Genomic DNA, 22194 nt, shown 5'->3' on the forward strand with positions numbered 1-22194 from the left:
GGAAAGCAAGCATAGAGATAGCTTAGCGACCTGGATTTGGTTTAAACTAAATAGACATACATCCCTTGAAACTAGAGTTAAAGTCAGCAATTAAAGACTTGTTGCTGTTCCACAGGACCCAGGTTTGGTCCTCAGCACACATGGGGCGCTAACTACCACCTGCAGCTGGAGTTGCAGTGTTGTGCCCAATTCTCGAGACCCCAAAAGACCACCAGGAGTAGAGTTGGCTGCAAAACACATGAGGATCTTTTTATTTACAAGCTAGCTTGGGCTCATACCCTCACCGCCAGTGCAGTTGCGAGCAAAGAGCCTCATGCTCAGGTTAAGTGGTTGCTTTAAAGATTCCAGTCCCTCCCAGGGTGCCCAAAGCAGGGGAATTTCTGCCTGGCAAGCATCTATTGGTTGAAACACAAAAGGGATGTTACATTTTGAATTGATTGGTTATAGGAAGGGCCCCAAATCATTAATGGTCTGGCTTCCCTTGTTTGGCTGTCCTAGGGGAGAGGGTCATCAGGCTGGCTTCCTAGCAACTGTATCTCTAGAGGGCAGGAAAAGAATGTAGTAAGGCTGATTCTTCCCAGCAGGTGGCTGGACATGTCTCCACCTGACTGGTCTTTGTCTCAGCTTGTGCTTTAAACTTTAAGTCAATAACCAAAAAAACAAAAACAAAAAAGGAAACAAAAAACCTAATTTTTAATTCTTTGGTCTCTGAGCAGGAGATCTGACTCACTCTTCTGGCCCTCCTGGGCACCGGGCACACTACCTGGCATACTACATACATGCAGGCCAACACTAATACACACAAACTAAAGTTTAAAAGTCTTGAAGCATACATCCCTTGCCCAGGAACGCTCTTGGCAGCCTGGGATGCCCACCCGCATCCAAGCCACCTAAACGGGATGTAGTTTAGGTCCCCATAGACCTTCGTATGTGTGAGCCCTGGCCGTTGGCCTGTATTGCTTTGGGGCAGATGTCTGGGAAAGGCAATCTGTGTCTTCTGAGTTAATAAAAACCCTCACTTCTCATCTTACGCCTATGCGATATTAGATTTGTATACGATTAAAATTAGATTCTGAAGAGGCATAGAGAAAAGGTAGAAAAGTAAAATCAGAAGCATCACTGGAAAGGACAAGCACAGCAAAAAATGGTTTCAATAGCACACACCTTTAATCTCAGCGCTAGAGTGACCGAGGCCATGGATCTCAGTGAGCTCTGGGATAGCCAGGGCTATGCAGTAAGATCCTGTTTCACAAGACAAAACAACAAAAATTCTGTCCAATTCATGCACTGCGAGGCCTGTGTTACCCCATTTCTGAAAAAGAAACTCCATCTTAAGGGCAAATGACCTAGGCATAAACTCCAGTTTCAAAAAGGAAAAAAAAAAACCCACAAAAATGTGCTTTGACCACTCACCTCTGGTAAGATTTAACCATCACCCCTACCAGCGGCTAATCAGTGAAGACCTGAAGTTTACCCAGGTGTTCTTTACAATAGGATGAGTAAAACAATTACGGTTTGGCCCTTCCGGGTTTGGCCATCTGGACACCTGGTATTTGCTAAATATCAACCAATCATAGAACTGTCAAACTGGAGTTCTCCGAACCTGCTGTAAGCCTAAATAAAACTTCTCATGTTAGGACCAATGAAATGATGATGCACACAGCAGATTTTATATGAAAGAGGTTTATTAGATGGAGATGGAGAGAGAGCAAAGGAGAGAGCAGGACATGATAGGGGGAAGGGAGGTACTCCAATAGAGAAAGACTAGAGGGCAAGAGAATGACAAAGAGGCAGATTGATCCTTTCATGGAGCAAGTGAACCACTCCTACCAGGTGTGGCTGCAAGGTGGGCTACACATGATGACATCATAGGTTGCTAGGCAACCCAGAAGCAGGCTGCCTAAATACTAACACTTCTCCCTGAGCTCAGGGCTCTACCCTCAAGAACCTGCATCAGTGACGGTGCAGACCCAAGCTCTAGCTTGTAATAAAGACCCTAATGCGTTGTAATAAAGAGCACCAGATTTGGCTCTTCGGTGGTCTTTGGGGTCCGAGAGACTTGGGCACAACATGGCCACATTGTGATTTTTGTACTGCGCAGAACATCTTGCTGAGCTACGTAAGCTGTGGGGAAAAGAGTGAAAGTGTGGTCTGGAACCCTTCGGAGTTTGCACCATCCACTCAATGTGCAAATGTGCGTGCATGCATATATGTGTGTGAATGTGTGTGTGTGTGTGTGTGTGTGTGTGTGTGTGTGTGTGTGGTGTGTGTGAAGTTAGAGAAGTTTGGAAGAGAAGCCTGTAAGAGAAGCTAAGTGAAGAAAAGTTAAATAAAAAAATGTTTGTTGGAACTTACCTGTTGGAGTCTGTGTTACGTCATCAATTGTGTGTTTGTGTGTGTGTAGTCTTCTCTCCATCTTTTCTTTCTTTTTCAGAAGCTTGCCACAATTAAGTGGAAGTATCAACTTTGCCACTACCAGCAGAAAGCCCCTCTAGGTGTTGTGCCTGTTTCGAGAGACCCCAAAAGACTGATAGGAATTGAGTCTGTTGCAAATCACATGAGGATCTTTATTCAAGCTTAAGCTTGGGCCGCCAATCTCCCCTGACAGCAGGTTAGAAAGTGAGGCCCCGAGTCTCAGGGAGGCAGAGTTTTTAAAGGGAAAAACTGCAAGTGGGGAATTCCAAGCCTTGGCATTACAGGGAAGGGCAAGTTTTGGGTGGAGGGTACAGCAATTGAGATGACCTCTGGGTGAATTGTTCCAAGCCATGTGGCCAAACCGACAGATGTCTAAGATGTCTGTACGATAGATAGCCTGCTGGGTGGAGTGGAGGACCCACTAACACTTCTGTGGCATTTATGACACCTGACACCGAGGACCCATCATTAACGCATTCTGTGGCATGACAGCCTGCAGGATGGAGGGCTGTGTGGCCTTTCTCACAACCCAAAGGTGAGGGTCAAGTCACTCCAAGGTCAGTCAACTTAAGATAGAGTCTGAGAAACAAAATGGAGCCAGCCCTGCCATCCTCAGTTTCTTCATAGGAGCCAATTGCTCTAGCTCCCGCTTACCGGAGCCGGCGGGAATAGGTGTACGCCCGCCAGGAAGCTACCAGCTACCACCACCAGTGATTTAATGCTGGCCCCTCAGTTTACCACTATCAGAGGAACCCACAGTTGGTAACTATCAGTCCCGGCCTGGAGAATTCTCCTCAGAAAATGTCTGTGGGGCCACCGGCCAGCAGCCTGATGTATGCCCCACCTCAGTTTTCCCAGTTGAATATCTAAGCTGCTCTATGATAGAAAAATAAAAAATAAAAATCAAAGTGCAGCAGGAGAATAGGTCAGAAAGCAAGATGAGGAAATTGTTGCCAAGACTCCAAAAATTGCACGAGAAAAAAAAAAAAAAAACAGTAAAGAACCTAAGCGAGATGCACACGGGAAAAGTGATTCATGGCTCATTGTAATCCTAAAATTCCTGAGCGCACTGTTAATGAGGCCTATAAAGTGTATCGGAGTGTGTGACCCGTAGAGTCTGCAAATAAAAACATTCAACATTCAAATGAGCCAAACCTCCCTAAGCTAGAGATTTTTTTTTCCTGCTCAGTCCAGTTTCCTCTCTTGGAAATCTGTTAATAAACTACACCCATGCTTCTGCTTCCGTTTTGTGTCTGCCGATGTGTCTGCTTCAGGGACTCAGAAGGTCAAACTCCAGGGGAAGGGAGAATGCCCCCTGACTCGGATATCAGCTAACGTCTACAGATCAGTGGCTCAGAGAAAGCCGAACATCCCCTTCTCTTGGAAATCAAATTCTTGTTTATCCACTGCTCCAAAGAGTTGGGAAAAAGTGAAAAACAAAACAAAACAACAACAAAAACAACAAAAACACCTCTAATGCAAGGGGCACTAGTCAAAGGGTCCAGGGAGTGTTTTCAGACACTGATTTCAAATAATTTAAAAATCCAGGAGAACCGAATCTGCCCCGAGGGGATGGAGAAATTGGATACCCCACACCCCACACCACCTTAGAGCACAAATAAAGTCTCCCACAAGTCTTTCCCACGTCACCATAGTCAAGGAGACCTCTGGTTGGCGTAAGGTACCCAGCAAGCAGTTCGGGCCTGGGCTCGCATCGCCAGGCAGGGATGGCGTTGAGACACAGGAGCTCCGAACTGAGCCACTGACTACGGAGTTGCCCCAGCAACTGTCCACAGCAGTCCCACCCAGTTCTTCTCCCCAGGGCTGCGATGCGGCTCTGCACACCATCTCTGGGGTCCGCGTCTTTCCCCGGAGGGGCCATTGGAGCAGGCAACTCAGCGCCTCAGACTGCCAGAGAGCGTCCTCAAAACCTGAGAGACGCTTAACCCGCTCCTCAGAAACTAACCACAGTTAAGCAGGGTGCCGTCTTTGGGCAGCTGGACTCTCCTCTTCGCAAATTCTGTTTGGCTAGTGATCCAAGGCCACAAGTCCTGAGAAATCCGACTGACCGAAGTTAAAGCAGCAGGGTTCAATCACACAGCCCCTTATCAGGCATGGCTTCCTCCTGGGTGCAGATGTCACCCCCGCGAGGATTTTAGTTGTATTTAAACAGAGTTTGGTACTGGATTTTTGGAGTGTCCTCTGCTTGCACCCCCCGCCACTTGTCCCTGCCCCCGAACTGAGAGAGCTTCACATTTAGTGTTCCAGGGAGACAACCCCTGGAGCTCAAAGGAGTGTTGGCAGGTCAGGTGAGGCCTGCCTGGAACAGGAGTGAGCAATTGAGGTATTACAACTTTGGGAACTTTAAAGAAGGTACTCGGCTTCGTGGACAAGGTTTTCTCAAACCATGCCTGGCATTATCAGCACACGTAATAAAAATACCCCCAGGAAGATGATAAAATTATTAAATACACAGAGACACTACAGATGACTGAAAAGGAAAGGGGTGGGGAGTTAAGGGAGAGGAGCCACTTTTGAATCAGCTTTCGCAATCAGCCTGATCACACCAAGGTCACAGTGAAAACCTGAAGCAGGCAGTTTGTTCGGGAGGGAGAAAAGAGTTTGAGGACAAGGGTGGGATGGAAGGGTGTTGGGTAGAGGTAGAGGGAGTCCTGGCTTTAGCCAAACACATTCCTTGTCAAACAAAGCAAGGTTCAACCACATCCTGGTACTATCTTTTATTATTAGATCGATATTTGGCCTAAGAATAAAGACATCCTGGAACTGGAGGCTGTGTACTGGTCCAGCTTAAACCGTATTTAGGTGCGTATACAATAAGGCAAACCAGGTCCCCAGAACGAACAATTGAAAGGGGAAAACTCCCATAATTCCTATATTTGCTTATGCATGATTGTGCATGCATATGATTAAAAGCAAGTGCATCCTGGGAAAGGATGTCCTCACTGAACAGTAGCTTAGAAAATCAATCCTGTTAAAACAGAGGCCACACTTACCCTAGTCATATACCCATAGGCAAAAGCTGACAGATACGGCAGCCTGGGAACATACTCCGAGCACTCAGGAGATGGGAGCAGCAGGAGATGGAAACACTCAAGGTCAGCCTTAGGGATACAGGATTTGGAGACCAGCCCAAACTATCAGGGAGGGGACCTACACCACACAAAGAGATAAAACCTTCTGCAGATCCAGTCACGCTGACAGCCGAAATGGAGTTTCACACACTGTCCACTTCTGATGCTGAGACAGGAGAACCGGAGGAAGTAACTGAAGTTGCTCACTGAGTCACTGGTGGTCGTTGTTGAACGAAGTGAAGGATGGCCTGCCGCTCACTAGTTACTTAAAAGAAAGACGAGTCAGTCTTTACTGGGTTTCCCATTAAACTCTGAGTGTGGGGTATGGACATTGTTAGTATTCAGGCAGCCTGCTTGTGGGTTGCCTAGCAACCTATGATGTCATCATGTGTCACCTGCCGATAGCCACACCTGGAAAGCAAGGTTAAGTTGCTCCTTAAAAGGCTCAACCCACCACTTTGTCACTCTCTTGTCCTCTTGCTCTCTTTCGTCTTGTCTTTTACTATCTCGCTCTCTTGCGCTCTCCCCTTTCTCTGTTAGAGCATCCTCTCCCTTCCCCTTATCATGTCTCACTCTCTCCTTCTCTCTCTTCATCTCCATCCAATAAACCTCTTTCATATAAAATCTGTGCACATCATCATTTCATTGGTCCTAATATTGGTGCGTTGGCCAGGAAGGGCTCTGCTGGTAGCACCTGGTCCGCTCGCACCAGGAACCCTTAATCGGACCATGATGCCTGCGACAGATTTCTCTTCTGATGTACTTATCCCTAACCCGAACTCAACCATTTATGCCTTAAAACCTACACTTTCTCTCAACTGCCTTGCCCTTACCGAGCACACCCGTTCCTCTGCTCAGGCTTGGCGTCTTGCCATTGTGCTCTGAGCACCCATGACAAGGCAGACACTCATGCTGGACCAGAATCCACTTGCTGCACCATCACGCCAGACCCTGAAACTGCCGCTCTGTACACAGACACAGCCTGCTTCTAAACTGCTGCTGTTAGGTAGCAATTGCTGGGGGCCCTGCACACACACATATAGCTTTACATCGCACCCCTGCCTCAGGCCCCACGGGAAAGGTTTTAAATCTCCCGCTGAATGCCTGCTGTGAGAGGCTGGCTTGCAGAGGAGGGTTTTCAGTCGTGCAGACTTCCAATCAGTCATGTCACGCACGGGACAGCCATCCCATCAGCAAGCACCTGGCCTCTCTGTACTGTCCTGGTTGCACTCACTGCACATGGCAAGCTGCCACGCTGATTTTAAAATAGAGAAGGTGGGCCATGCGCTCACCCCTCCCCCACTCCCGCAAAACTCTAAGCCGCACGTTCTAAACACTGGCTCTCAAAATATTTTTGACCTCTAAGCCACTACTTCTCAGCTTTTAAAAATCTTTTGTTCCTGATTTCTGTACACTCTGCTCTTAAAAATATTTTTAAATGCTGTAAATTCTTACCTAAATTTATATAATTTGCTCATTGGGTTTACATTCATAAGACTTCCTTAGTCATAACTAACTCCGTTTATCTCCTTTTAGACTAAAAACAACAAGTCTCATTTTAAATGGGTATGGATTTTTATATAAATTTTAAGTTATATTTTTACAACATGCTATATATATATATATATAATGCTAAAATTTTAAAATTATAAAGGTCTATTCAAATTAAGCTAATTTAAAATGTATATCTAATTGCCTATGTCTTTATCAATTCCAAAATTAATAAATAAATGCTGTTTCTCCTGCCATGAGCTGCCTGTGATCCAGATTCACCACTAGGCTTTCTGTCTAATAGGTTTGATATAATAAATTCAAGTGTAATTTTAAAATTGCTTTATACTGTTCTACTATATTGTTGGTTGAAAAACTCATAACTCAGGGGTTACTATATACAAGTTTTTACAAATACTCTAAATTAAGATCTATTAATTTTAGAGGCATTTATTTATGTTAAAAATTGTGCTATATCTTCAGTATCAAAAGGTTAAATATGTTTGGTCTTGTTTTCTAAAAATGGTATTATTGTTAATGTATAGTATAGCCTTAGACTTGTATAAGCTATGAACTTTTTATATGCTAAATCATACAGGAAACTGCTATGCTCTCACTTTAATGGACTGTATTTATAACTTTTAAAGCTCCAACTTAACAGGGACAAAACCAAAAGTCCTAATATTTAATGGTTAACAAATGCAAGTTAATACAGTCAGTCATCTCATAGATGATCAAGTCCTTTAACATGTTCAAAAATATATTTATAGTCCTAAAGATACAAACACGGTCTCACTGCCATCTTTAATTAAAATCTGAGGATTGTCTCTGAGTCACCACACAGGAGTTGGTACAAATAATAAGAGAAGAGTCTTCCCAACCGGCTCATCTACAGCACAGAAACTAGGCTCCAGACCTCGGCTGCTGCTCTGAGGCTGTTGGCATTCCCACACAGAAAACAAGAGGTCTGCAGTGCCCCATCTCGCTGGGGTATGGCCGAAAGTCAACTCCCCCAGGTGACTGTTTCACATGCAGCCAAAGGCGACGCTGGTCCCGCAGCTGCCTCAACAAGCCAGGGCTGCCTGCCAACAGACTGGCCTCTGGAAGTCAAAATGCTCCCATGCAGGCTTGTCCTCTGTGCCCAGCCATGGAGGCTCAACCTGCACCGGAGCCACAGACACTTCCAGCCCTTGAGCTCCTTGGCCTGGTGGAGGACAAATGGCTCCCAGATTCAGTGAACTCCACCACCATCCCCCAGCCCAGGGTCACTGCAGTTCTGTTTTGGCCTCACACTTGGGTCCCACGGACGTATTGCCAACTTCTATCTTGGGAGACTTCAGAAGGCTTCTCAGTTCTCTTCATATGCAGGAGACCAGGCCTTAAGCCTGAGTCCTAGAGTTGCTATTGTCAGGCCTAGACACAATATGCCTTGTTGCCAGACTCAAGAAACAAGCCACAGATGTAACCTTTTACCATCCCTTTAGCTAAAGGACAATAAATGTTTATACCCTGTTGGTATAATGTTCTTGTGGGATGTATATAGTATACCCTTGTTCATTCAAATGCCGATTTCTCTACCCCACTTTCTTTTTTTATTTTATTTTTATTTTTTATTTTTATCTTTTGAAATTCGTTTTCATGTTTACTGGGGTGGAGATGATATGTTAAAAAATTTTCAAGAACAAGGTACAACTTTTCTGTTCTGATAAATGCAATAACAATTAGTGAAAAGAAAGGACACATATTTTGAAGGAGAGCAAGGAAGAGGTATACATATTATAATCTCATTTTTTTAAATTATGAGAAATAAAAATATAAAATTTCCAATGTAATTATCATAGGTGCAGAGGTTGGGGTAAGCTCATGCATATTTTGTGTAACCATCCCCATCCCCTACCTCTAGACATCTTTATTCTGCAAAACTGAGAGCACCCACTCAGCAGTTCACTCCTCTGCCCCATCTCCTTCCCGCTTCCCCTCCCACCCTCCCCCACCCCCAGCCCTGTTGCCCAGACAGACTGGGGAAAATATTGTTTTCTTTTCTACTTTTAGGAATTTGACTGCTCTAAGTATTTTATATAAATGGAACCAGGTAGTTATTGTCTGCTGTGATCGGCTTGTCCACTCAGCATGCGAGGGTTAGCCATATTGGGTGCTTATGGATTTCCATCCCTTTGGTTGTGCTGAAGTTTGAACCCATGGCCTTCTGCATGAAGTCCACCTCTGAGCCATACTTGTTACCCTGTAATATTTAATGTGTATTACACTCCATTGTGTGACTGCTAACCACCTTTCTCTCCCATCTACCAGTGGATGCTCAGTAATCTACCAGTAAATCTGCATGTAAATCTAAATTTACACAATTTATCCTTGTTTATTCAAATGCTGATTTCTTTACCCCACTATCTGGTTTCAATCCAGACATTGCATTGTGATCCAATAAGCATCACTTGTCTCAAGTTTGTGTAAACATTCCACCATTTGCTCTCTATATTTTCAATTAAACAACCAGCTAATGCTGAGCAATAAAGAGAATAGGGTGAGGCATCCTGGTCTGGAGGGTGGAGAGAGAAGCAATTGGGAGGAGTGGGAGGAGAGGTGGGCAGGAAAGGACTTGGAACCAGGAGAAGAGATAAACCGAACCTAAGATATGATTAAAAGCAAGTATAATGGGTGAAATCTGAATGGGAGGGAACTATGAGGATTTGGAGGTTTAGGATGGAGTAATTATTGCCAGCATTGTGCTCTAGTAATTAACTAAATCCTAGTCTCTGTGTGGTGATTTGGGTATACAGCTGGTTTAGGAATAACCACTGTTTAACTAAAGGATAAATCAATAATAAATATTAAAAAACCCACAACATAGCAGTCTTACCTATGTCTCATGGTAAATAACTAGATACAAAGGCCTAAGAAAAATGATGTTTGAGGGTCTAAGAAAGTGTTTTAAGGTTGGTAAAAAGGTTGATTTAAAGTATCCTAAATAGGTAAAAATGCTTAATATTTCCTCCTGTTGCTATGCTGCTGTTATATTGACTGTCCAGAGCTTTGACTTTTATAAATAGAGCTCTGATTTATTAATCTAACTCTATACAAAACTTTCCACTATACCACCCATTATCATGGTTCCAAGCTCAAGATCTTAAAACTCCTTTAAAGCTCCATTATGTGTAATCACACTAAAGGTTAAGATCAAGTGAGCTTTTGTCCCTTCTGCCTCACCAAAGGCTTCTGCCTTTTCAGAGCTCACCTTGAAGAATGGTTACGCTGTTAACACAAATGTGTATGTCTACTGCCTTTTCTACAATGTATACTTCAGTGCAGATTACAATTGTGATGCTAACATGTCTAAAGTTTTATTTCCTTTGTGAAACTTAAAAGTAATTCTTGTAAGCTGCAGGAAATCCACCTGACTCTACCTCTCAGGTCGATTGGGCTCCAGATAAGTACTGCACTTATTGCCTATCTCAGAGAGTGGGATTCCTCCCCTCTCCCTGGTTTTGGGACTTTCTTGATTGCTATATGCCTACATCCAACACCAGCTGATTGGTGAGTCTTCTCTTCTGGTTGGTATCAATTCCTGGTTATCGATTGCTACCTTCGTACAACCAACACCAGCCAATTGGTGAGCCTTCACTTCTGGTTGGCACAAACACTTCCTACCATTCTTGCCAACCTACATCCAAACCTTTCATCTATAACTTCCTCCTCCCTTGGGTAAGATTTTTCCTCTGCTGGCATGGATTCTCTCCCTTCCCCTCTCTCTTGTCTACAAAAATCTTAGTGCTAGGTAAACCATATCTACTACAGGAAGCTGTGCCCTCAGTCTCTGGCCAATGCTGACGAGCTGTTGGAACAGATTGTACCAATGTACTGAGTCAAATCTTGCTCTTGGGACGTCTTGACATGTCACTGACTCCTACCTGCCCAATGGGAATAGTCCATTCATCTGTTCCTCCAGATTCTCCTGGATGTCCTTTAGAATTTCAGATTTCTACACGTAGTGCCCACTTTAAGGGTCTCTAATCTTACACACCTTTGTAACCAAACTTAGCCTCAATTTCCTTAGATGACAGATCCAAAGCAAAGCCTTTTTAATTACTGCCAGTGGTTGGGTAAATGGAGGTTCCCTCTGGTAAATGGAGGTTCCCATATTCACAACTCTTTGATCCAAACCTTCCACCTCTGTTCACTCTCCCAAAAGTTTTAAATATACACCTAAAGAAAAGATTTCCATAATCTCTTAACTTTGTCTTCTGCTTATATATATGTTTCAGTATCCTGCCAGACTAGGTGTTTCCTACATCCAGGATGGTGGCAAAGCAGCTACCACAGGTGTCCCAGTCTGACCTCACAGACTTCCATCCAGCTGGACCTGCACTTTTCCTCCCAGCCACGGAAGTTCTCACAGATCCTGGACAGCATCAAAACAGCCTGTTCTTCCTGTGCTTGGCCAGCATTTCAGCCTTTTGACCTCCCACAGCGCCTCCAGTGTCAGCAGGATACAGCCAGAAGAGAGTCTGTGCCCGTTATTCACTTATTATTAACAAGAGGCTGGAATGGTGTGATTCAGCCCAGGACAAGTAGCTCCAGGTTCTCCCAGCATTCTGCAGTCCTAACCTGCTGCCTTGTGTGACTGGCAATTGTCTATTGGCAACCCTCTACCCTGAACTTCCCAGGCCAGGGGCTTCCCTTCCTCCTCTTGACCATGTAATCTGGACATTTTGTTACTATTATTTTCTCTCTCTTTAACTCCCTTGCTTGGCAACCAAGAGCTGATTCCAATGAACCTAAATTTATATACTTTAATTTGCATTACATGACAAGCAGCCCAAGCTCCTCATGTTTTTCATTATAGAAAAAGGGAGGAATGTTAGTACTTAGGCACCTGCTTCTGGGTTGCCTAGCAACCTATGATGTCATCATGTGTTGCCTGTCAGGTAGCAGGAGTGGTTAAGTTGCTCCATAAAAGGATCAACCCACCACTTTGTTGCTCTCTTGCCTTCTTGCCCTCTTACTCTCTAGCTCTCTTTCTCTCTTCCCTTTCTCTGTCAGGGCGCCCCTCCCTTCCGTCATCATGTCTCGCTCTCCTCTCTCTCTCTTCATCTCCATCCAATAAACCTCTTTCATATAAAATCTGTGCACATTATCATTTCATTGGTCCTAACAGATATGACAGAATAATTATAGCTCCCCCCCGCTACAATACCAAGATAAATTATATTTCTAAATTTAACACAGGTTCTAAGCTTACTTTAAGTTTGGATGTGTTATTCAGCATTTCTACTGCTGCAATGAAACACAGTAACCAAAAAGCAAGTTGGGGAGAAACGTGTTTATTTGGCTTACATTTCTGTACTGTTGTTAATTGTTGAGGGACTCCAGGAGGCAGAGAGGGGTGCTGCCTGCTGTCTTGCTTCTCCTGGCCTGCTCAGCCTGCTTTTTTTTTTTTTAAGAACGCAAGACCACCAGCCCAGGGATGGCACCACCCATAAGGGCCTAGGCCCTCCCTCACTGATCACAAGTTGAGAAAATGTTTTACATGTGGATCTCATGGAAGCGTTTCCTCAACCGAGGTTCCTTCCTCTCTGATGACGCTAGCTTACATCAAGTTGATATAAAATCAGCCAGTGCAGTGGGCTTCCTTTGTTATTTTTCTTTTGCCAGTGTTTGTATCCACTTTATGCTCTTTTTCTTTTAATCTATTCTATCCTGGATTCTTTTTAAAACTTGTTCATTTGTATTTTGATACATTCTTGATCTTAACCATAAGCATGTTTTCAAGTATTTTACTGTAAAAGGGATTATGCTCCTGAGGATGAACTTCACAAGGATGGCTCTGCTGGGGCAAGCATATCTCTGGCATTCCTGTCTTTCACCATTCTGACTGAGGTCATTTGTTGACACAGTCATGTTACTTCCTTTAGACCACAAGACATGTGGTCTATTTTTAGTTTTTGCTATATTTATTTTGTTTTACATATGAATATGTTACCTGAATGTATGTATGTGCCCCATGTGCATGCGTGGTGTCTGGGGAGCTCAGAAGAAGACATTGGGTCTTCTGGAACTGGAATTACAAATAGTTATGAACCACCATGTGGGTGCTGGGAATCAAATTAATGTCTTCTGAAAGAGAAACAAGTGGTCTTAAATGCTGAGCCATCTCTTCAGCTCCTTATATAGATTTTCTAGTTTTAAAAGGTTTTCTATGTGTATGAGTGGTTTGCCTGCATGTATACCTGTTTACTGTGTACAAACCTGGTACCTGCAAAAGCTAGAAGAGAAATTGGATATGCTGGTCCTGGTCTCGTGAGCCACAATGTGGGCACTGGGACTTGAACCACTGGGAATTGCAGTAACCAATGCTCTTAATTGCTTGAGTCATCCTTTCAGACCCAGACTTAGTATTTTCAATCTTATAAAATTTGCATTTTCTAGAGTATCCGACAGTTTCAAACTAAACCCTTCTGATAGGGATTCAAGCCAACTACAATAATCCAAAGCTTCCTCTCCAGCTTTGGATAAGGCAGGAAAAGAGACTGCTGTGGTCCCTCTCAGTCCAAAAATACAGCATGGAAGAAAATTTGAGAGATTTTGTAATCATCAGCCTTCTGCCCATCTCAAAGATTTCTGGGACCACAACCAGTGGCTGAGAAGGGGCATTGAGCAGAAGCACCGGGCATCGAGACAGCGTATGAGAAGCAGCCAATTAACAGAAAAAGCCTGGAAGTCATCCTCCGTGCAGGCAACCAGTATAAAACCAGTACAGCTTGTCTAGTAAGAGCTTACAGCATGTGTGTGTGGGAGAGGTGAGTAAGCGACTTACTGAGCCTCATGACCCAATGCTTTTAAATGAATATCTTTTCCCAGCTCTCTTGCCTACCTCTATTCTCCAGATTGCCATTCTCAAACTAAACTACTATGACAGAGATTCAAGCCAACTACAGCAATCCAAAGTTTTGGATAAGGCAGGAAAAGAGGTTGACGTGGTCCCTCTTAGTCCAGGAATACAACATGGAAAAACTATGGAAGATTTGTGTGTTTATGTATTTATGTATGTGCAGGCATGATGTTGGGATGGGCACATATGTCATGATGATTGAGGACAACTCAGTGGAGTCAAATCTCCCCAACCACCTTTAGGTGGGTTCTGGGAATTGAACTCAGGTGACTAGGCTTGGGTGGCTAGTGCCCCCACCTGCTGAGCCATCTTACCAACCCTTTTTGTATTCCTTTTAAAATGGTTCCCTTTGCTGTTTCTAACTGTATGTTCTCATGCAGTTATTTGACCTGGATATCTTAGTGGGCACTCCCCAGACTCAGATCTGTTCGTGCAACACACGGACCAAGGCGATGCCAATGTTACCATTTTGGTCAAGAGTCTCAGTGCTCACCGTTTGTGTCAGGGCAAAAAGAAAAATAAAAATAAAGGTCTAAATACATATTATTTTCACACCCTGGGCAATTTTTGTCAGTCTGTTCTTTACTCTCACCTAGAGTCGCAGCCTTTTTGCTTCACGAGATAATAAGAGAGTCCTCAAAGAAGGGTGAGAGTTAAACTCTTTATTTTGTTGGTATTGGCCACAGGAACATGCGGAGCAAGAATACAAGAAAACTGAGAAGTGGGAATGATGGCTCCTGGTTAGAAGTTCATGCTGCTCTTCCAGAGGATCCGCATTCAGTTTCCAGCGCCCATGTCAGACAACACACGCTTCTGGCCTCTACAGGCGAACACACACACACACACACACACACACAGAAACACACATCCATGAAAAAGTCCTTAAAATAACGTAGTATGTCTGGGGACATAAACCAGACCACACCCTCGCTAGGTGGGATCAACAAAGAGGATTTGGAGAGAGGAACTTGTCCATCGGCTCAGGAAAATCCACCTCTTAGAAAATGCTTAAAAAAAAAAAAAACATTTCTGAATGGCATTCACGTCAAAAAGGCCCACATGTGTAGGCCCCCTCCTCCTCTCTATAACTCTCCCCCAACACAGAACAGGTGTTTTTAAGCCATGTGTTTACAGGTAGGAAAAGACATCAGCTTCTGGGGTCAGGGTCTCTCACCGTCATGTCCCCATCTTCAAGTCGTCCTACCGTCCTTAGTAGCTTTTAATAGCGTGAGAAGAGTTGCGGGAATTGGAAGCATTAGGCTAAACTCAGTGTTTTGACCCTGGCTAGTTGTTTGAGGTCGTGCCTGGGCAGGGAGTGGAGGCCTGATGTGCTTTCCCAGGCCCTCCCTTCTCCCTGCTTCAGAGTAGGGGGTGTTGGGGTCCTATAGAGCAAGACAGAGGAAAGCAGCAGCAATGGCTTTCAGCGGGAGGCAGCAGCACGGCCCTAGCCTCCTACTGAATAGGGCTCCTCCACACTTGAACCTTTTCTGGGAAATCCTTGCAGTACCACCCAGGCCGGTGATTAGACAGTCACAGCTGTCCTCTGAACCTCGACTCCATGGTGGCCTCAGGGAATTCTCCTTTAACAAGACATTGGGTGATGCACGGAAGAATGGCAAGAATCACCCATCCATCAAGCTGCCTGGCCGCCACAGCAAGCGTGACTCTGGCAGCTACCCGGGTAGCCTGTAGACGCTCGACAGTCTTGATGAAAGAGCAGGGCATCAGGAAGAGTCTTTCTGCCTGCTTTGACCCCCTTCGATCACCACCACTATCATGCTGAGCCCCCAGGGGCCCACAGCCCTGGGCCCTTTACCACATCCATACCTCAAATGCCCCAGTGTTGACTCTCTAAGGAGGGAAAGCACCCCTGCCCTGCAGAGCCTTCCCAACTTCAGAATGACTTGATTTCTTTTGCGAGCTGAATGGTGTGGATTCCTCAACCAAAAAAGTTTTGATGTTTGCTTAGGTCACATAAATGAAGTATGGTCTCTTAAAAAACAACAACAACGACAAAACAAAAACAAAAAAAATGAAACCAAACCAAAAAAACCTGTGGGCAGGAGAAATGGCTCAGTAATTAAGAGTGCTTATTACTATCACAGAGGACTTGAATTCAGTTTTCTACACACACACACACACACACACACACACACACACACACACACACCTCAAAATAAATCTTTAAAAACATTTATATATTCAGGGAGGAAGATGGAAAGATTTAGAGTCTCTTTCCCTCCCACAAAGCACATGAACCAAACCAACTTGGGAATGCAACCTCCCTCCCCAGAAGCTGTGTGTTGAGCAGGGAGGGGAAGCTGACCTGCTTCCTGGCCCCTCAGTCTTCAGTGCTGATAAGATTCTCAATGTAGGCATCCAGCTCGTCATCTGTGCCGATGCAAATGTCCTCCTGAGCCTTTTTCAGGAGGGCCAGAACATTGGTCCGCAGCTTGTGGAGTTTTTCCTCCGTCTCATGAAGTTTTTTCTGGGAGATGCACAGGCTTTCCTCGGAGGCCTTGGCTTGTGAGTCAGCACTGCTTTGGTAAGAGTGGCAGAGATTCTGGAGTCCCATTTCGTATTGCTTGAAGCACTCTTTCAGAGGAAGAGACAGTAATTCTTCTGAATTCATCGCCCTCAGCTCCTTCTTTGATATGGGAAAACTCTGAGGCATGAAATACTGTAAGAAATTCCAAAGAATCTGGACCAGAAGGTCAATGGTCTTACGGCTGGCCTGTGGGGCAGTAGTGTCAGGTTCAGTGCCGAAGCATTCAGAAGTGAAGGTCCCCTGCGGGGCCATAGCCTGCTGGACCACAGTGTCCTCCTCTTTCCTACCCTCCTGCTGCCTGTCAGTGCTCTGAAACTCCGGAGACAGCTTTATCAGCCACACATTTTCACTGCCTTTTTCCACCCAGCAGTCTCTCGGCGTGGTATCTTTGGGCACATCCTCAAATTTGACCTTCCACCACACCATATTCTCACTCACCTCCACGGCTGTGACGTGGCCTTTGTAGCACCCTTTCTTCACACGCACCTCCACATACAGCCCTTTGTCTTTCTCAGCAGTCTTAAGGTCAGATGGATTCTCCTCCTCAGCACTGTCTGAGAGCTCACTTGCCTGAACCTTTTCTTCCTTCACAGTAAACCTTGCGCGTTTGGACATCTCCTTCCTTCTCTCCTCAGCGTCTTCCTCATCAGAGACCTCAAGACTCCGCTTAAGATTACAAGGTACCAGTGAGGGTTTACCAGCTGGATCTGGCCTCTCTGCCACTGGAGTCTTCATGGCTTTGGGGGTTTCAACCTTCCAAAGGTTGTTGGAATTGGGGACTACAGATGGTGACAGTGATTGTATCTGAAGAGTGGGCTGGAATACAGTTTTGAGCAGAGGGTTTACTAGCTTTTGGGATGTCTTAGGTGGCTGGAGCAGCATGGCTTCTGTTTGGGCTGCCAGAGCAGGAGATTTTGCATTGGTACAGAAGACAGAAGCCCTTTGGAGCTGTCTGAATGGTCGAGGAGAATGCAACAGCTGGGTTCTTCTTCGAGCATTCTTCCTCACTGCACAAAGAAGTGGTTGAGGACACTGAAGTCTCTGAGCAGGACATCTGGTGGTCACTTCCAAAGGTAATTTCTTCAGGTCACCTTGGGTATGGATGGGCTTGGTTTTCTTCAGGGCCTTAAGCTTCCTCTGCTGCTGGTGGATTTTCTCTGTCAGCTGCTTCCGCCTTTCTTCTTGTGTCTTTGGGGCCTTTTTTAATATCCCCAGAGGAATCTTCTGCTTCAGTTCAAAAGCCTCACAGCGGTCCTGTTCAAGGTCAGGGTTCATGGCACAGACCCAGGTGTCTGGGTAATCTTCTTCTACAGCACTTAGCTGGAAGGGAAGGGTTCTCCACTTCAGACACAGGTCACACTGCATGGTGGTCGGGACTTGCATGGCCCTCTTGCGTTTGAAACGCAGCTCATCAGATGGGGGTCGGTTCCAGTTGGCTGAGAGGTAGCCAAACTCATCCCAGAACTTAGTGAGGCCACGCTGAGCAATGGCGATGTCTTCCCAGTACTGGGCCAGGTGCTCCCCCATGGCCCGCAGAAGGTGGCGGTACTCCCTGGCATTGGCGAAGTCTTGCTTGTTGTGTGTGGGCTCCAGGACCAAGCAGGGCACATCGACGATGCCGACAACCCCACCACAGGCCATGCCCTTCTCCAGCTGTGGGCCCACTTTCTCATACATCTTGATGAGGCGGCTACAGTTGTAGATAAACATGCCATCGTGGTCACGATGTTCAATGTTGACACCGAAAACAAAATTCAGTTCCCTGGGTTCTTTGAGCTCTCGCTGCTTGGCATCTCTGATCCTCTTCTTGACGTCGGCTTCTCTTCGAAGAGCGATGGCTGTGCTCTGGACCTGACGCAACATCACCCTGGAGTCCCGTGTGACATCTCCACCTATGTGGACTTGTAATGCACGGGCTTTGCTCTCTGCCTCCCGGGCCCTCTCTTCAGCAAGCCGGGCTATCTGATCTGCCTTCCTGACCTCTTGTTCTGCCCGGGCCTTAAAGCGGCTCGACGTGAACACGTACTTCCTGGGCCTATACAGGCAGCAGGAGAGGTTTTTGGTTCGCACCTTGTGCCCGTGAATGAAAATCCTCATCCGAGGGTGGATATAAAGCACAGAGGCATAAGCACTGAAGGAGTGGCGCTCTGGCTTTGTGCCTTCTTGGGATAGCTCTGCCATCCGGATATCTTTTGGATTTGAGGTTATGTCTAGTTCAGGTTCTCCGTTGTCCATGAGTTTGAGATTAAAGATGATGACCAGGGTTCCACTAGTCCCAGAAATCTTCGTGAACTGGGTCATCACCTCGGCCTCAGAGTGGAAAGGAGAGTACTTGTAGATGAGTTCCGTCTCAATGGCAAACTTCTCCACATTGTCTGTGACAGGTTCTCGAGTCTGAGTACTCCAAGTAGGTAATGGGACTATCACTTCATCAATGCCTTCTTCCTCATGAAAAGTTCGAGATAGAAAGAGGCAGCTCATGGTGTCTTCCTTCTTGGTGAAGAGGATAAAATCCTTCCCGATGCGCATGGAGCCTGATTTGAGCCCGTTCCCATACCGCCCGATCTGTGCGGACTCTGGTGTTCGTTTGGCTGATTTCCCAAACTGGATCACATTAATGGCATCGTTTGGATCCATTCCTGCTCCGTTATCCAGAAAACAAAGCATGAATCCTCCTTGAAGGTCCTCCCGTCTTTCAGCGTAAATATCAATTCGGGTGGCGTCGGCATCTCTCGCATTATCAACCAGTTCAGCAAGAGCACCAAACAAAAATTCGTGAGTGGTTGAATTTGTGTGTAGATATTCAAAGGTTAGTTGAGCCCGGTTGAGACTGCTGTAATGGGTGAACGCCATGACTCCAGGGAATCTCCAGTCTCACCCATTAACGGAGAAATACATGTACAGGGCAGGGGTTCTTGGGTTTTGCTCAGTAAAGCTTAGTTCCAGCTTCTTAGTGACAGATAAGTTATTCACTAACAGGGATATTTGATACATACTAGTTTCGATCCTTTCAATGACTATAATTTGGGGGTGTGGGGAGGAAGATAGCCTAAACCTGCATTTCTAAAGAAATTTGAGTCCTAAGTTCATTTTAGACAACCCGAGTTGAAAGTCGACAATGGAGCTGTGTTATCTTGACGTTCTTCGAGCCATTTTCGGGTCTAAATTTTCTAACGGGATGGCTTACCAACGTGGATGTACTTCTATCAGTAAGCTTGACTTCCACCTACATCCTCACACCGAAGAATGCTTAAGTTGCAGTCGGACTGGTGGGCCCCTAACCAGGGTGGGTAGCTGTACATCTGGTGCTCCTCTTGGAGACTGAAAAAGGTCTTTGTGGTTTCTTAAACCCGGACTAAACCCAGTTTGGTGCCACACCACGGGGGGAGGGGCGGCGGCGGTGTGAAATGACCTCCCGGTGGTTAACAGAAACTCCTCCTAACAGACCCACCCCGATCTGTAGCGGGCTGTGGCCTTACACCACTCCCCCGGCAAGCTTGGGTCTTGCGGCCGCTTCCTCCTTCCTCCTGGAAAGGAGAGGATCTCAGCTTTCAAGGCCGGAAGCCAGGGGGTAGGACAGTTGTAAGCGCGCCACTAACCCGGCCGGCCGTTTGCGCTGGCCACTGCCCGCTGGGCACTGCGAGCTGGGCACTGCCCGCTGGCCACTGCCCGCTGCCGGCAGCTCCCAGAAGCCTTTGCCTCTTTTCGGTTTAGAACTGGAACTCAGCGGCAGCGGCGCTTGTAAACAGGAGCTGCCTCCGCCTCCGTGGAGCGCCGCCTGTCTGCTGGACTAGGGCACTGCAGTGCTCAGGTTCGGAGCCCGCCTGGTGCTGGGCCTGAAGATGAAAAGCGTTGCCGTAAGAACTCAGTTTGCTGCTCCTCTGCCATCTCAGTTTGTGCTTTTGGGTCGTGTAGTGCTCACAGTCCTGGGCCTTCTTTTATTGAACACTCTCCTTTTCATGTTTCTGCGTGACTACACGCCACTTTCGTGTGTGCACCTACAAAAGCCGGTGGGTCCTCTGGAGTGGACTCCCAGGCCAGCCTCAAGACCCGGGTGCTGCGAATCGAAGCTGGTTCTCCAAGAAGAGCAATAAGTCCTCTTAACCGTTGAGCCATCTCCCCAGGCTCAAGCTTTAGCCCTTAAATTCTTTGAAGAAGAGGTCAAGAAGCTGGCTGGACTAGCACAGGCACAGCAGTGACAGTGGGACCAAGGAACCTATTTTTGCTGCTGTTTGGGGACTGAGAGTGTCTCCATGTTTTTACAATCAAGGCCAATTTTAATCAATATAGCTCCCTTGCGGTGGTTGTCCTGGAGATTGCTGTTTGCTTGTCTGGTGACTGTGGGCTATGGCGCTTGTGGTTTGGCCTCCAGAAATCTGAACTAAGAACAGTGCTATAGAGCCGACCGGAGTGGCGGCACACGCCTTTAATCCAGCATTCAGGAGGCAGGGAAAGGTGGATCTCTCCGAGTTAAGGCCAGCCTGGTGTACAAAGGGAATCCAGGACAGCCAGGGCTACGCAGAGAAACTGTCTGGGAAAAAACAGAGAGAGAGAGAGAGAGAGAGAGAGAGAGAGAGAGAGAGAGAGAGAGAGAGAGAGGTGTATGGTGTTTGCCTGCATGTTTGGGCACCTCGTGTGTGCTGTGCCTGTGGAGGCCAGAAGAAGGTGTTGGAGCCTCTGGACCTGGAGTTACTGATGTTTGTGAGCGACCGTGTGGGTGCTGAAAGTTGAACCCAGGTCCTCTGAAACAGCAGCTGGTGTTCTTAACCACTGAGGCATCTCATCAGTCCCCCGTGAGGGAAGTTTTTAAACAAAGCATGGTAGCCATTCTCCTTGTGCCTTATCCTTACCAACCCCTGCTATCTCTGGTTTCCCTTTACTATTTCCTACGTCTCCTATTCTTTTCAATGTCCAATGTGTTCTTTTGCCCTCCTCATCCTTCCTGTCCAAAAAACTACATGGTATGTATCATATACAGTTCTTAGGATGTAATGGCTTTATTTATTTATTTATTTTAAAGATGAGATCTCATTTATAGCTCTAGCTGGCTTTGCTCTCACCACCCTGGAGGATTACAGGCATGAGCCACTGTTCCCAGCCACATACAATTATTTTTAATGACATCTAATACCTTGAATGCTATCTATCTATCTATCTATCTATCTATCTATCTATGTATCGTCTATCTACCTATCTATAGTTTATGTGTGTCTGTGTATCATGTGCAAGGTTGATGCCCAAATAGGACAACAGAGGGCATCAAAGGCCATGGAACTGGACTTAACAGGTTATTACGAGCTACCAGTGGGTATTGAAAGGGTTAGACTAACTTTGTAACCTGTATGTCTTCTAAAGCCTATAGTTTTGAGTTTTAGGTCCAGGTTAAGCTAAAGCCTCTTAGTACCTTTCCAGAGAACGGAGAAATGTAACCCTGTCTGTGAGGACAGATATAAAAAAAAACGAGCAAGCAAGTGACCTTCATTCGGCAAAAAGAAGGACCAGACCCTTGTCTTCAAGATAGTGTTTCTTAGCAACCAACCCAGACGACCTCAATCCTTCTTCTGAGTAGCTCCTGACCTCTAGCCAAGAGCCTGCAGCCCTGATCTTAAAGGATGAGCTAACCACCCCACCTTCAATTGCAGCTGCATCCACAGTTGGCAGGACTGGCCAAGCTTGAGCACCTAAGACTAACCAATTATCTTACTTTATAGCTTCCTCATCCAATCCTAAATTGCCAAAACTGC

The 22194-nt window shown here is 45.9% G+C and overlaps 1 protein-coding gene across 1 annotated transcript; it reads right to left on the reverse strand.

The window, feature by feature from the left end:
• Window positions 1-16243: 16243 nt before the first annotated feature.
• Window positions 16244-19312, reverse strand: LOC110559647 (ATPase MORC2B-like). Its single transcript, XM_021655178.2, has one exon. The coding sequence runs from the start codon at window positions 19301-19303 to the stop codon at window positions 16244-16246; it is 3060 nt and encodes a 1019-aa protein (XP_021510853.2). The 5' UTR covers window positions 19304-19312.
• Window positions 19313-22194: the final 2882 nt, after the last annotated feature.

The sequence above is a fragment of the Meriones unguiculatus genome, chromosome 17 (genome assembly GCF_030254825.1).
Source record: "Meriones unguiculatus strain TT.TT164.6M chromosome 17, Bangor_MerUng_6.1, whole genome shotgun sequence".
Lineage (NCBI taxonomy): Eukaryota > Metazoa > Chordata > Mammalia > Rodentia > Muridae > Meriones > Meriones unguiculatus.

Excerpts from the sequence above, each read along its gene's own strand:
- LOC110559647 (XM_021655178.2), bottom strand. The coding sequence starts at position 19,303 with ATGGCGTTCACCCATTACAGCAGTCTCAACCGGGCTCAACTAACCTTT.